This window comes from Triticum dicoccoides, chromosome 4A, assembly GCF_002162155.2.
Source record: "Triticum dicoccoides isolate Atlit2015 ecotype Zavitan chromosome 4A, WEW_v2.0, whole genome shotgun sequence".
In the NCBI taxonomy this organism is placed as follows: Eukaryota; Viridiplantae; Streptophyta; class Magnoliopsida; order Poales; family Poaceae; genus Triticum; species Triticum dicoccoides.
This window is the reverse complement of record NC_041386.1, coordinates 643660148-643674605: the sequence shown is the minus strand read 5'-3', so window position 1 is coordinate 643674605 and position 14458 is coordinate 643660148. Positions and strand designations below refer to the sequence as shown.

Genomic DNA, 14458 nt, shown 5'->3' with positions numbered 1-14458 from the left:
TGCTGCTTGTACCTCTTCCAGCTCCCACTTCAGGGTGTGGCCTTGGTGCATTGACAGTTGGCTCTACTAGGCGAGTAACTTGAGCACTGTGGGCACTGCTTGTACCACTTCTTCCAACTCCTGTTGCAGAGAATGCTCTTGGGGCAGAAATTTGAGCAGTGTGAGTGCTGCTCGTACCTCTTCCAGCTCCCACTTCAGGGTGTGGCCTTGGTGCATTGACAGTTGGCTCTACTAGGCGAGTAACTTGAGCACTGTGGGCACTGCTTGTACCACTTCTTCCAACTCCTGTTGCAGAGAATGCTCTTGGGGCAGAAATTTGAGCAGTGTGAGTGCTGCTCGTACCTCTTCCAGCTCCTGCCACAGGGTGTGCCCTTGGTGCACTGACAGTTGGCTCTCCTAGGCGGGTAACTTGAGCAGTGTGAGCACTGCCTGTACCACTTCCCTCTCTTGGCGCATTGACAATCGGTGCTACACTCAGTGAGGCTCTAACTGAAGTATGTGTGTTTCGGTTTTGGGTCACAACATCCTGAAGAGAAATCTGATTGCTAAGAAAAAGGCGGCCGAGCGACACCATTGCTGGGTGCACAGCAGTTTCTGTTTCTGGATGAGACGCTGGTAGATTTCTGCACCTGAATGCCTCCCTCAGCATTTTCCACTTGGTTTCCTTATCCGTGGCGTGACAATGATCGCCAACCGAGAGACCCTTACCCCAATGACTGCATGGAGCTGGGGCGTCACACACAAAACAGTAGCACTGCATTTGGAAAATGGAGATAAAATGCCTTTTAAAACAAATCTACTGTCTGCTCTGCTTAATATAACCATTATGTATCACATTGTCAGCAGCACCAGGGAGTGGAAATGTTCATAACTTACCATGGCACAATGTTTCTCGTGAGAGGTAGCGCCGAAGGGCATATTAGAACATAAATGGCGCGAGTGTGGGAAGTCCCTGCATGCTACCTGCAGAAGCATATATAACCAATAATGAAAATATGATTCTGCAGGTAAACAGAAGTGGCATAGGTTCCACATAGAAGCTCCTAAACTCTGAAATGTCCTTCTCAAATTTAATTTCAACTAAAAAACCACATATATTCACAGACAATACGAGCAGACAAGCATGGAAGAATTGTGTTACAAATTGAATAATGTATCTTTAACAACTTGCAATAAAATCAGTTATGCTTATCACCAAATTCAGATTACGGTGTGCTCTCCAAATCACTTTGCAAGTCGACTGTCTCACATCTCTACAAAAAAAATGCCCTGAAATATAACAAGGAGGTACTGCTTCTACTGTAAATCCACAAAGTCAAATTGCAATTCCAGAGATCAAAATGCAAGGAAGCCAATACCTTGCCTTTCTCCGCGACTATCTGCAGCTCCTCATCCGAGCCGCCGTCCTTCTCATCATTCACGGCGACCGCGCTGAAAGGATCACTGTCCAGAATCACGCAGTCATCGTCGTCGTCGTCGTCTTCAACGCCACCGGCCATGCCCTTCGGCTGCGGTGGCGCCTCCGCCGGCGAATTCCTGACCATTGGGGACAACAAGCCCTCATCCTGACCAGCAGAACGCAGCTGCCGTGCCACTGGGAGAGAGTACTCCGTCTCGGCCATGATCTCCATATCCCACGATGTCAACCCAACCATAGAAGAACTCGAGCACAGATCGCCCGCCGCCGCCGGCGAGTTCCTGGCCGCGGGGGGCAGGTTCTCCTCCCGATAATCAAAACGCAGCATCCTCGCCGCTCCGGAAGAGCGTTCCATGTCGCAGCGGACCTCCACATCCCGCGGCGACACCGCCCACCCAGCCTGAGAAGAACTCAAGAACGGATCGCCGGGCCTCCTGGCGAGGATTCCAGCAGACGGACGCCCCCGAGGAGCCAGGAAAACCTGAGCAAGGCCGCAGAAACCCTCGACAAGGCCGCCGCAGCAGCCAAAGCTGTCGCCGCCCGCCATGGATCCGGAACCCCCAAAGGCCGCGCTACCAGGTGACGCCTCCGGGAGCACGCACGCCCAGCCCGTCGGGGTCGCTCAATGGCTTCTTACCGACGGGAATTCGGCGGCGATTGGGGGCGAGGAGCTCGGCCTGCGGCGCGACCATGGCCAGCACCGTCTCTAGCAGACTGATTCCCAGTAAACGGAGTACTGTACTGAGCAACGCCGTAGTCGATTGAAAAAAAATTTGTTCAGTCGATTAATGGAAGACAGAGCAGCCGCTCGCCGGAAAGGGGGCTGGGGGTTTAGAGGGATGAGCGGCGGCGACACCGGTCACGGGTGGCGGGGAACGGCGGTTGGGCCAGCGTCGGAGGTGACGCCGTAGAGAGGAGGAGGACGAAAGCCACGGAAGCAGGAGGACACAGGGGAAAGTGACTGAACTTGAATAAAAAAATCAGGTAAATGCCGTACATGTGCTCCTCTCATTATGCTCTGCTAATTATGATTGATTTGGTTTGATGCCACGGATGCTGAATAGGGCAAATTTGATAAATTTGACCTGTGAACGAAATCAAATCACAGAATGAACTGCTCGTAAAACTATTTCACGCGGCTGATCTTTTTGTGTGACGCCCGACACAAAGGCGTCATACTATATTGTGCAACGCCTCACAGATAGGCGCTACACGCCTGGCCAACGTTGCACCCCAAACTGTCTAAAAATTGCTAAGTCATTGTGCAGAGCCTACGAGCTAGGCGCTGCACTGTATAGTGTGGCGCCTAGCTCTTAGGCGCTGCACTAGTGGTTGCACTATAAAATGAAGCAACCACTAGTGCAACGCCTAGAAGCTAGGCGCTACACTATATAGTGTGGCGCCTAGCTCTCAGGCGCTGTACACTGACTTAGTAATTTTTGGATCACATGGATGCGACGCTGGCCAGGCGTGTAGCGCCTATCTGCGAGGCGTTGCACAGTGTAGTGTGACGCCTTCGTGTCGGGCGTCACACAAAAAGGTTAGCCGCGTGAAATAGTTTCACGGACAGTTCATTTTGTGATTTGATTTCGTCCATAGGTTAAATTTGTCAATTTTGCCGCTGAATAGTACCCAAATGCTAAACCACATGTGGCGCGAAGCGATTCGGCCTGACGTTTTCTATAATTACTCCATCCGTTCCTAAATATAAGTCTTTGTAAAAATTTTATTATGAAACACATACGGATATATATAGATGCATTTTAAGTGTAGATTCATCCATTTTGCTCCGTATGTAGTTCACCTAGTGAAATCTCTACAAAGACTTATATCTAAGGACGGAGGGAGTATTAGAGTCGTCATCTGAAAAAAGAAAATAAACCAGAAAAACTGAAAATTGTCATTTGAAAGGAAAGTTGGTATGCTTGACAACTAAAGTTGTGATCTTCGCGTCACTAAACTTGCCATAAAAAAATTCAGAATTGTCATGTGTTTGTGTCACTTATGGCACTTATCAGGGTCCTGGAATCCAAATGATGGCTATTGGGAGTTTATTACCGACTTCTCTTACATCAAACTCACAAAAAGTTACTACATTCTAGCAATTATAATTTTGTCACATGTTTTTTTTGGGTAAATTTTATTAGATGTTGATTTGCTAAATAATCAAGTGGCGAGCAATACATTATCAAATGTATGAGTATGGTCGTACCTCCCCAAAAGGGACCGGATGTGGGCAGACTCGTTTTCTCATGCCTTAACATCTCTTGCACGTCCCTCCGAAAAATATGCCGTCTTCGATGGCACTATCGGTCGCAAAACACATATCGTTGACGCGCCAGGGTAAGGGTCTGTGCGCACCGACCGTTGGGGCGGATTGGGATGGCTTCCTCAACCCACGACAACAGCGGTGTGATGGGTCAAAAACTCTTCCTCTTCCTCATCCACCTCATCTCCAACACGACAGAGGGATGGATCTGTCCTATCCTCATTCATGAGGGTTAGGACTTGCGCTTTTAGCACCATGGATATAAAATAGGCTAATAAGTTATAAATAATAGATATAGTAGATAGTAAATATTAAGGGGAGCCCTCTTTTGGGGGGGCTCATGTTTACCAAAAAAATAGAAACACACAATCAAGGAAGAGGACCAGGAGGTGGACTGTCAGACAAAAAAACGAATGACTTCACGGTGAATCCTATTTGACACTCATTGCGGCAAACTGTTGGCGAAACACACAAGGAAAGAAAAGAGTAACACAAGCTGGCCTCGTTAAAAAGGTCCTCGCATGTGACTATAGTACCCAGTTTTGCAAACCCTCTAAAAGGATCCTCGCATGTTTTGTAAACCTTCTAGAAGGTTCCTAAATTGGTTTTCTTTCTTTTTGTTGTTTTCTTTACCTTTTTTGGTTTTCTTTTCTGTTTTTGTGTTTCTTTTTCTTTTTTCCTTTTTTCTGTTCCTTTTTTGTTTCGCAGATTTAGTACGAAATGTTGTTTGTGTTTCTTTTTTCCTTGCAGTGAAGTAAATCAGCGACACTTATTTTGAGATGGAGGGAGTATTAGTTACGCAGAAGAGAATTCTTCACTTAATTAGAGAAACTGTCACAAACTGTTGAGTGGCACACATAAGTTAGCCCACACACACCTCTCCCAAGAGGGCCCTGTCAAGATAGTACACTGTGTCATCATCACCATTTTCCCCCGTGCATGTGTCTTCACCATCCCTAATATCGAGCAAGCGACTCCAACTTTCCCGCGGAGATCATTGACCCAAGTAACCCACAACGTAGAGGCCGTGCAGCGTCATGAAGATCCGCACCAGAACTCAGCCACCAGTGACAAGGACAAGACAGCTCCGACTCCGACGGAGAGTTACAAAGAAGGACTATGCAAGGTTGGTGCCACGAAAGACCACCGAACATACCACCTGTTGCTCGTCATCGTCACCTCCGAGACCCACGACCATAGCTCCGACTTTGCAACAACCAACAAACTGAAGCAATCCCGCAGACACACCAAAGAAGAGCTGACTAACACAACCGTTGACTCGTCCCCGACATCGCTCACCGTTGTCATCGTCGCCGCAGAAACCTCGACGCCGTCGCGACCATCGAGATGACTTTTCATCCTCACGCATCCACTAGTCCCACCAGCCGGAGACCACTCCAAGAACGACACCTACAAGGGAGCCCTCCTTTGGGCATTAGAAGTAGTAGATATTAGATATTAAAGGGGTGAAAAAATTGAAACACACAATTGAGGGAGATGAGCAGGAGGTAGAGTGTCAAACAAAAAAAACGACGGACTTAGCAGTGAATCCTATTTGCCATTCATTGTGGCAAACTGCTGGCGAAACATACATGTGAGGAAATGAATGAGTAAATGGGCCGGCCTTTTGTAGCTAGCATAGGTGGCTTCAATACCCAATTTGGAAACCTTTTAGAAAGTTCCTGAATAGGTTTTCTTTCTTTCTGTCATTTTCTGTACTTGTTGTATTAGATTTATTTTTCTCTCCTTTTTTTAAATTAAAAAATCCACAAAATGTCCCCTTTTTCAAAATGTGTTCACAAATTCAACATATGTTTTCATTTTCAAAAAAAGTTTATTTTCCAATATTATTCACAAATTCAGAAAATAGTTCAGATTTCAAAAATATGATCCTACAAAATGTTCACAATTTCAAATTAGTTGTTGTTATACCAAAGATGGTAAAAATAATCGAAGATTGTTCCCATTTTTTCGAAAACGATTCGTGATTTAAAAAATCGAAACGTTTAGAGAAGATTTGACGCTCACTGCGCATAACAGGACGCAAAACTCACAGGGCGCGCGCTGTTGGGCCAGCCCATTCGCGCCGTTCTGTAGCAACCCGTACTATTTGCTGTGTGTGTTTTCATTTTAATAAGTTTTGTCGTTGATTTTTTGAAAAATAAAATGCAAAGCTTTGTAATTTTAAATGTGAACTTTTTTCGAAATTCCGCAAACATTTTTCAAAATCTTAAGAAATTTTGTAGTTTTTGAGGACTTCCTGAACTTTCATAATATTTTCCCAATTCGAATGTTTTTGATTTTTTGTTGAAAGTGCAAAAAAATTTAGTTTTGACAGCCTTTTTTCAAAAAAGAATTTCCTTTTAAATTTTCAGAAAAATTTGAATTATAAAACATGTTGGTAAATTATGAACTTTTTGAATTTAAATAGTTTTCAACTGCTATTTTTATTATTATAAAATTCGGAAAAATTTCAAAAAAAATATTAATATTTTTTAAGTTTGTTTATAAAGGATTTTGAAAATAAAAACCACTAAGAAAAAAATGAACCAGACCAGAACCTTGTTGATTTATTTTTAGAAATCTTGTCTGACTTTATTGTATAATATAAGTGTTCAAGGGCAAGCTGGTCAGGGGAGTACGCAGCCATGAATGACGATTTATATCTAAATTACAGGCAAACATTGTGAGATTATGGGCTTCAAAATTGAAGCTTCTATGCTAGTGAATACAAACACAAGACTGGGAAAGATCCGAACCATCAACAATGTCTGTTATGATACCTCCGTTTCTTCCTCCGAGTCGTTGATGAATATCGTTGATTACTCCCAAGCAATCTTATGCAATATGTAAACGATAAAGATTCAGATCCTCAGCTAGTGCAAGTGCTTCCCGGACAGCAAAAGACTCCAACAGTGTAGGGTCGGTCACATGAGAATACTATCGCCGACGAACCCAGGTATGCTCCAGTTTGGTGGCGGCGTATCACAGCAGCTGCTCTAGGCTGACCATTGCGGGCGATGGCAATGGTCAACATTAAACTTTGAAGTATTTGCCGGTGGTGGGAGCCAACATCCAGGTTCATCAGCTGACAGTCGAGCTTGGGGACGAGGATGGCTCGCTGGAGTTGCCCTCACCATGAGATCATGCAGAAAGGAAAATAATGAATGCGTTTGTTTGCTGGGGACTTTGGAAAATCGATTCATATATAGCTTTCCTTCTTGCGTACCAGATGGAACATAGGGTGACCACTAGCCACGTGAATTGGTCATGGATTGAACCTTGTTTTTTATATGCGGGGTAAAAATAAAAACCCCATACCTGAGCCTAACGTTATTGGGCCCCATAATTTGGCGCACGGTGAGATGATATATATCGCTTGTGGGCGATCTTCCATCCAAAATGGGCGAGGCCGAGCCCGCGTTGAGACGTGCGTCTCCCAGAAGTGCACACCCTTGTTTTTTCGGCTTCCCCGTTGGTTGTTTTATGTTAGTCTGTTTTATTATATCAAATATTTATCTGGGTTTGGTTTTATTTTAAATATTATTTGTTGAATATGAAAAATGATATCAGATTTGGAAAAATATCACTAAATAAAAAAAATCATGAAATGTAAAAATATTCATGTAATTGTTAAATTATTTATGAATTAAAAAAACTCACGCATTTTTAAGAGTATTCACAAATTACAAAAACATCAAATTTGAAAAATATTCACGTTTTCAAAATGTTCATGAATTTGAAAAATATCCATGAATTACAAAATAAAAATAAAAGGGGAAATAAAAATAGAAAAAAGCAGAAAGAAAATCGGGAAATATAAACAAAACTTCTGAAATCTTCGTAAAACTGTCCAAAAGATTCCAGTCGCTTCTAAGAGCATCTCCAATAGATGGTTCAAATTATGACTGTCCAAAATCGGAGATGTAAATTTTGGACCGTCAAAAAGTGTGTTTTGGAGCTCCGAAAAAAGGCCAACTCAGACAGATGGTCCAAATTCATGGTCCAAAAGAGCAACTCCAATAGATGGTCCAAATTCATGGTCCAAAACCGGCCAGCAGCCGCCCGACTGTTGTTCAACTGCGGTGGAAGAAGATGGCCGCCGGTTGGATTGGCTGCTGCTGACGGCTGCGGTCGGCTCCGGACGATGACGGTGATAAGAAATGAGGTTGGAGGCCGACCAAGAGGAGCTCGGTGGGCCGCGAAGACTAGTTCGGCAGCCGGGCGGAGGGCAGCGGGGATGCGGTCGTGCGGCGGGCGCAACAACCGTGGACAGGCTCACGACCGACGGGAGGAGGTCGGCGGAGGCCTACCGCGGCAGCCGGACCGCCGGAGGGGCCGAATCCCGCGCCAGCTACCACTCGATTCGGCGGCGGACGGGCGGCAGCGGGGAGGCGATGGGGGCGGAGGGCGGCGGAGGGGATGAGGGGTGGCGGCGGCGCCGACGGCGAGGTTTTGGGCGGTTGCGGTGGCAGATTCCGGTCGCCTGTGTCGCGGGCGGGCGGACAGGCGCGGGCGGGAACGAAAATGAAGTGGCGGTTGGGCGTTCGCGGGCGGCGGCTAGTTTTGGACCAGATGCATCTCGTGATGTATATTTGCATCACGAGGTGTTGCATTTTACATTACGAGGAGGCCGCGGTCCATTTTTTTTTGCATATGGACCGTCTGTTGGAACAACATTTTTTTGCCCCAAACGGTCCAAAAGTTAGTTACTTTTACATTTGAACCATCTATTGGAGATGCTCTAAGAACCACCGAAACTTCCTCCTAGCGTTCCTCTGCTTAGGCTTTGTACAATGGGAGATGTTTAGGAAGATACTTAGAAAAATAAATCGGAATTTTTTGAAGCACCGGTGCCTATTTCTATAGAAGAAACGCTTAGTTAAGTATCTACCCTGTACAAATAAGCACCGGTGCTTAAGAAAATCCTGGTTTATTTTTTTAAGCACCTCGCCTAAGCACCTCTCATTATACAAGGCCTTATGGGTCTGTCCAAAGAGATAGCGCTAGTGAGCGACTTTAGGCATATCATTTGCTCAAAATAAAAATTATTTATGCTCGTGCTCCTGCTACTTCCGCTATTGATGGGCCAGACCCCTCAAGGAATCGCTATGCTAATGGTTGCAACGGGCGATATATAGCATTTTGGGGCCTTCACATTTTTTGATACTGTACAATGGGTCGTAGTAACACATGAAACATACATATGAGGGTTGCCAAAATCACTAATTAAGGAGTACTCTTTGCAAATGTCACTCCTACCTTCTCGGGTTGAGATAAGTGGCCCACTGACTTGTCGCAGCCTGAGAGTTTACCAAAAAAGAAAATTTAGATTCGTTTATTCAAACCATTTTATCTCTTAAACTGTACGCCCAAATCTCGAACGTTTTCATCGTTGGAGTGCTCGCGCCGAGATCTTCAAACTAGATCACATGTTGAAAGGTTTTGGTAAACTTTTTTAACAAAAAACATCGGGCGAAAAACCCGAACCGGGAGCACGTGTTTTTTCCTTTCTGAAAGGCACTCGCAGAAGCAAATCCGTGCCTCCAATAAAAGAAAATATATTCCTCTCACGAAAAAATGTTTTTCCTTTTTTTCAGAAGCACATCTGTGCCCCATGAGAAGTACATATGTGCCTCCCGCGGTAGAAAAAAAAACACATTTTTCTTTTCTTTTCCGAGAGACACATGGTTGTGCCTCTCGCGAAAGCAAATTTGTGCCTCCACGAGAAGTAAATATGTACCTCTCGCGGAAGGAAAATAAAAAGAACACGTTCTTTTTTACTTTTCTAAGAGGCATGAAAACACGTTCTTTTTCACTTTACTAAAATGCACAAACGGCTGTGCATCTTGCGGACGCAAATCCGCGCCTTCGCAAGAACTACATATGTGCCTCTGGCGGGAAGTATAAAAATGCAGAAGCAAAACTATACCTCCACGAGAAGTAAATCTATGCATCTCGTGAAAGGGAAAAAACATCTAAAAACGAAAAAGCCAAAAAAAAAAATCTAAAAACGGAAAACGCGTTAAAAAAACCCCGAAAGGAGCGCCTAGCACGCTACATGTGGCGCGCTCCTGCCCACCAAAAAAGACCTTTGCAGGGCTCCCCAAGGAGGGTCGTTGATTGGTTGCTCTGTCATTGTTGTTGTGGTCTCGAACCATCCTGCGGTACTGTGCTGCCACACATGTATGTGATCTTCTCCAATTTGCAGTTTCATGCACCAGCTCGTCCGCTGCCGCGCTGTAGCAACTGCTTCGTGCATCTTTGCTGGATGTGGGCGAAATCCTCACCAGAGTTCAATATTTGTGGTGTGTACCGCTCGCCATTTCATTGATCGCCTTTTTTAGAAATGTTACCCAAAAGTTTAGGGGGTTTGCAGGAAAAATGCAGTCAGTCATATGCAACCAAAACTCAAGTTGTGCGAGATAATTACACCTACGGTCCTCATACTCTCCGGCATGTAACACAACGGTCCCTGAATTCGCGGAACGCTCCACTACGGTCCTCAAATACGAGGATACACTCCTATACGGTCCTAGTTACGTCTCGCGCCCAACCAGGTGCCACGTCAGTGTACAGTAGATGTGTGGGGCCCCATGTCAGCATAGGAGAGAGAAAAACAAGGAAAAATAAAATGCTAGGCGGAGGATCGAACCTGAGACCTCCAGAAAAGCGAACAGACGAGCTGGCCACAAGGCCAACCTGTCCATCATGTTTACGTGTCAGCTAGGAACCTATATAGAGCAGTTCCATATATCGCTAGCTTTCGCCTGCGCACATACTGGCCCGGCCCAGTAGCGTAGCGTATCTCTTCTACTTTTTTCTCGAATCTTCAAGCGATTTTCCTGTACGTTGCCTACCGGTTTCCTTTTTATTTTTACCCAGGTTTATGTTTAATTTTCCCATATAAAAAATATAATCATTATTAATATACAATTTCTGTGTATTTTAAATCTTTAATTTATTTTCATATAATTGGTCCGGCCTAGTAGCATACCGTGTTTATTTTTTCTTTCTATTTTTAAATTTCATTTTTTTAATATAAAATAATACAATTATTGTGTATTTTAAATATTTATTCTATTTTCATTAATTTGTACCTTGAAGACGTAAACATGAACTTTTTCCAAAATTTATGTGGATTTAAGAAAATGTCAGAAAAATGTATGTATCTTCATTCAGGACCACAAACACGCGCAATTATTGTGTATCTTCATTGTATATTTAAAATACACAAATATTTAGAAAATTGGCAACATGTATTTTTGAATTATATTCGCGTGGTGTCACAAAATGTTTATATTTTTGCCCAATTATATGCCCAACTACCGGTTTTTATATTAAAGTAAATTTTCAAAAAAATAATAATCATGTTTACCTCTTCAAGTTACTCAATAATTAAAACACAATGAATATTAAAATACACAATAATTGTGTATTAGTAATTATTGTAATTTTTTCTTACATTTGTTTTTTTAACTGGAAAAGATAAAAAGAAAACCGGTCATTGGGCATATAATAGGGCAAAAATATAAACATTTTGTAATTATTTTGGGCATATATTAGTAATTATTTTTGAATTATATTCGCGTGGTGTCACAAAATGTTTATATATTTGCCCAATTATATGCCCAACTACCGGTTTTTATATTAAAGTAAATTTTCAAAAAATAATAATCATGTTTACCTCTTCAAGTTACTCAATAATTAAAACACAATGAATATTAAAATACACAATAATTGTGTATTAGTAATTATTGTAATTTTTTCTTACATTTGTTTTTTTAACTGGAAAAGATAAAAAGAAAACCGGTCATTGGGCATATAATAGGGCAAAATGATAACCATGTTCTAAAACCATGCTGAACATTATTCAAAATATACTTTGTTAATTTTTAAAATTATTATGTATTTTAATACAATGAGGATACAAAATAATGCGTGTTTGTGGTCATGAATGAAGATACATAAATTTTCTTATAATTTATTTTATTTAAATCCATATAAATTTTAGAAAAAGCTAATGTTTATGTCTTCAAGGCACACAATAATGAAAATAGAATAGAGATTTAAAATACACAATAATTGTATATTTATAATTATTGTATTTTTATATGGGGAAAATAAACATAAACCTGGGAAAAAAAGAAAACCGGTAGGAAATGGACAGGAAACTCGCTTGAAGATTCGAGAAAAAAGAAGAAGAGATACACTACTGGGCTGGCCCTGTTATTTTTTCCCTCTCTTACGCAGAGGTCTCGGGTTCGATCCTCGGCGTAGCATTCCTTTTATTTTTCCTTTTTTTCTCTCTCCTAGCTGATATGGGGGCCCACACATTTACTGTAGTACACTGACGTGGCACCTGGCTGGGCGCGAGGCATAGAGTGAGATGTAGCCAGGACCGTATTGGAGCGTATCCTCGTATTTGAAGACCGTAGTGGAGCATTCCGTGAGTCCCAGGACCGTTGTGTTACATGCCGGAGAGTACGAAGACCGTAGGTGTAATCATCTCCAAGTTGTGCGGTCTGACTAATCGGTTTCTAAGTGTAGGGTGGATAAAGTGCACCCACGTCCCACCACACAAATTCTGCGATCGTCGGTGCCATTTGGAGATCGCAACGGCTTAATTTGGCCAAGGGAAAGAAACAGTTAATCTCGTTGTCGTTGCTAAACTAATGATCGGCCGATGATCTGAATTGCTTGACAGAGAGCAGAGCTAGAACGCACTCTCGGCCCCCAACGGGTGGTAGACACGACACCGGCCCTACTCGTCGTCTGCACACCTATTGCCCCAATGCGGCTACCGGACGTGCCTATCGCGCAAGTAAGTTAACCATTTTTCTTTTTGCACGACAGAAGAGGCGTCCCTCAAGGTAGGTATAGATTAGAAAGATAGCCCCGTTCAATCGGATCGACGGGCACATTCCGAGCACGGACGGAAGCGGCCAACTAAATTGTGTGTGCACGCGCGCACGGTAGCTCCATGGATGGATCGGCCTTTCAGCGCCTCATCATGCGGGTGCCGGCCACTGCCCAAAGCCTAGCTAGGCAGATAGCACTCCATGCAGCATGCATGGTAGCACCGGCCGGTGAGATAGCCATGCCCGGATCCGCCGCAAAGGCCGCACGTACGGTGGGCGGTGAATCGGACGAGCAGTCCGTCATCATACTGCCTCTCTGGCTCCCTGCTCGATCGAGCTTCCGTGCGGCGACGAACGATCATGCCGCGCTTTACGTCCCGCCCCTGCCGGCCGGCCGGCGCTATCTCCGCGTCCTCGGCCGATCGATCTCCTGCACGGGCCACTCGAGCGGTTGGTTGGCCTCCCTGTGCACGCACGCACTCACCCACCTTCCTCTTCCATTTCCACGTCTCCTCTGCTTCTTATCCGCTTCGATCGCCTCCGCTCGCACTCACGCGCCACTCGAGCCCCGTCCCTACTCCTCAGGTGAAAGTGAAACCAACCGGATAGGGCTGACAAGTCGCTGGACGGAAAGCTTACCTGAAATGATGGACGGACACGGACGGTCGAGGGCGGCAGTGGCAGTCCCTGGCCGAGCACTAGCACCCATCCATCCAGCTCCAGGGCGCGAGTGGGAGCAGAAGAGAAAAGGCTCGATCGACATGCACTGCACCTGCACGTAGTACGTCCGCCCGGCCGGGATCCACGCGCCGCCGCTGCATGCGTTGCGTTGGCCTAGCATAGCACCGCCGGTCGCCGGAAGAGAAATGCCATTGTGGTTGGACTCCATACCACGTGTGGAAGAAACCAACAGGGAAAACGAACGTCATTAGCCGGCTTTTCTGCACGTGCCATGGATGAAGAACAATTTAATTAGTATTGCTGAAAACAACCACGTGCATGCATGCACTTGATCGCTTGGGGTAGGCACAAAGAACAAAACCGTGCATTCACCGAAGTTGTACTGCTGAAAACAATTGGCACCGGACGGAGTGGATGGGTACGTACGTGGTAACTCGTGTTGCTTAGTTGCACCGCCATGCACGGATATGCATGGTTCGTTGTCGTTGGTTGGTTGGTGTGTGGGTACGAACTACTCCTAGTAGCTAGGAGCTGAGGAAGCAGCAGGATGGATGAGGCAGTATCATGGATCTCTGTCGCGTCAGGCTTTGGCTCGTGTCGTGTCGTGTCGTGTGTTGATGCGGTTCCCGTAGGATAGGAGAACAATCAAACATGCATGCACACCTGGACTGCATGCCCATCGATTGGTCTGCCCGCTGGTTCGCACTATCGATCCACCGGTTACTTGGATAGATAGATGGATAGATAGATAGACGGATGGATACAATGTACTAGCTCGCGGCAAAGCACTTTACTCCACTTGACTGGGACTCGAAAGATGGGTCATGTCATTAAATCAAGTAGACACTTACCATTATAAACTTTTTTTGCTAAACAAGATTGCCATTTGCGACTTTTTTTTGCAAAGAAAATTTACGGATAATAAGTTATGCAATTCGTACTGTGGTCTTCTGCACATCAGTATGTAGCTAACTCTGTGTTTTTTCTTACTCCTTCTCTCAGAGGTGCTCCTAGAGGCAGGATGTTTATACGTGTATTCATAGGGATGAGTGTATGTGTGTATGAGCTTATACATCTGTATTGTGTTTAAAAAAAAAGCTAAATTGACAACACAAGGATCTACTCGAGACCTACATAAATAGTTTTTACAAACTTTCATGAAATGCACAACTTTTTAACTTCCACAAAATTGGTTCATATGTACCGAAGGTCCAAAAATTCTCTTCGCCT

At 44.4% G+C, this 14458-nt stretch overlaps 1 protein-coding gene across 2 annotated transcripts in view; it reads right to left on the bottom strand.

Annotated features, from left to right (window-relative positions):
- The window catches only part of LOC119287648, a 4421-nt gene extending 2054 nt beyond the window's left edge, over nt 1-2367 (bottom strand). For both annotated transcript variants that reach the window (XM_037567224.1, XM_037567225.1), the window contains exons 1-3: nt 1359-2367; nt 877-963; nt 13-754 (exon numbers count right to left, since the gene is read on the bottom strand). In XM_037567224.1, the coding sequence (XP_037423121.1) occupies nt 13-754; nt 877-963; nt 1359-1964 (1435 nt within the window). In that variant the 5' untranslated portion in view covers nt 1965-2367. The remainder of the gene's footprint in view (nt 1-12; nt 755-876; nt 964-1358) is intronic.
- Nucleotides 2368-14458: the final 12091 nt, after the last annotated feature.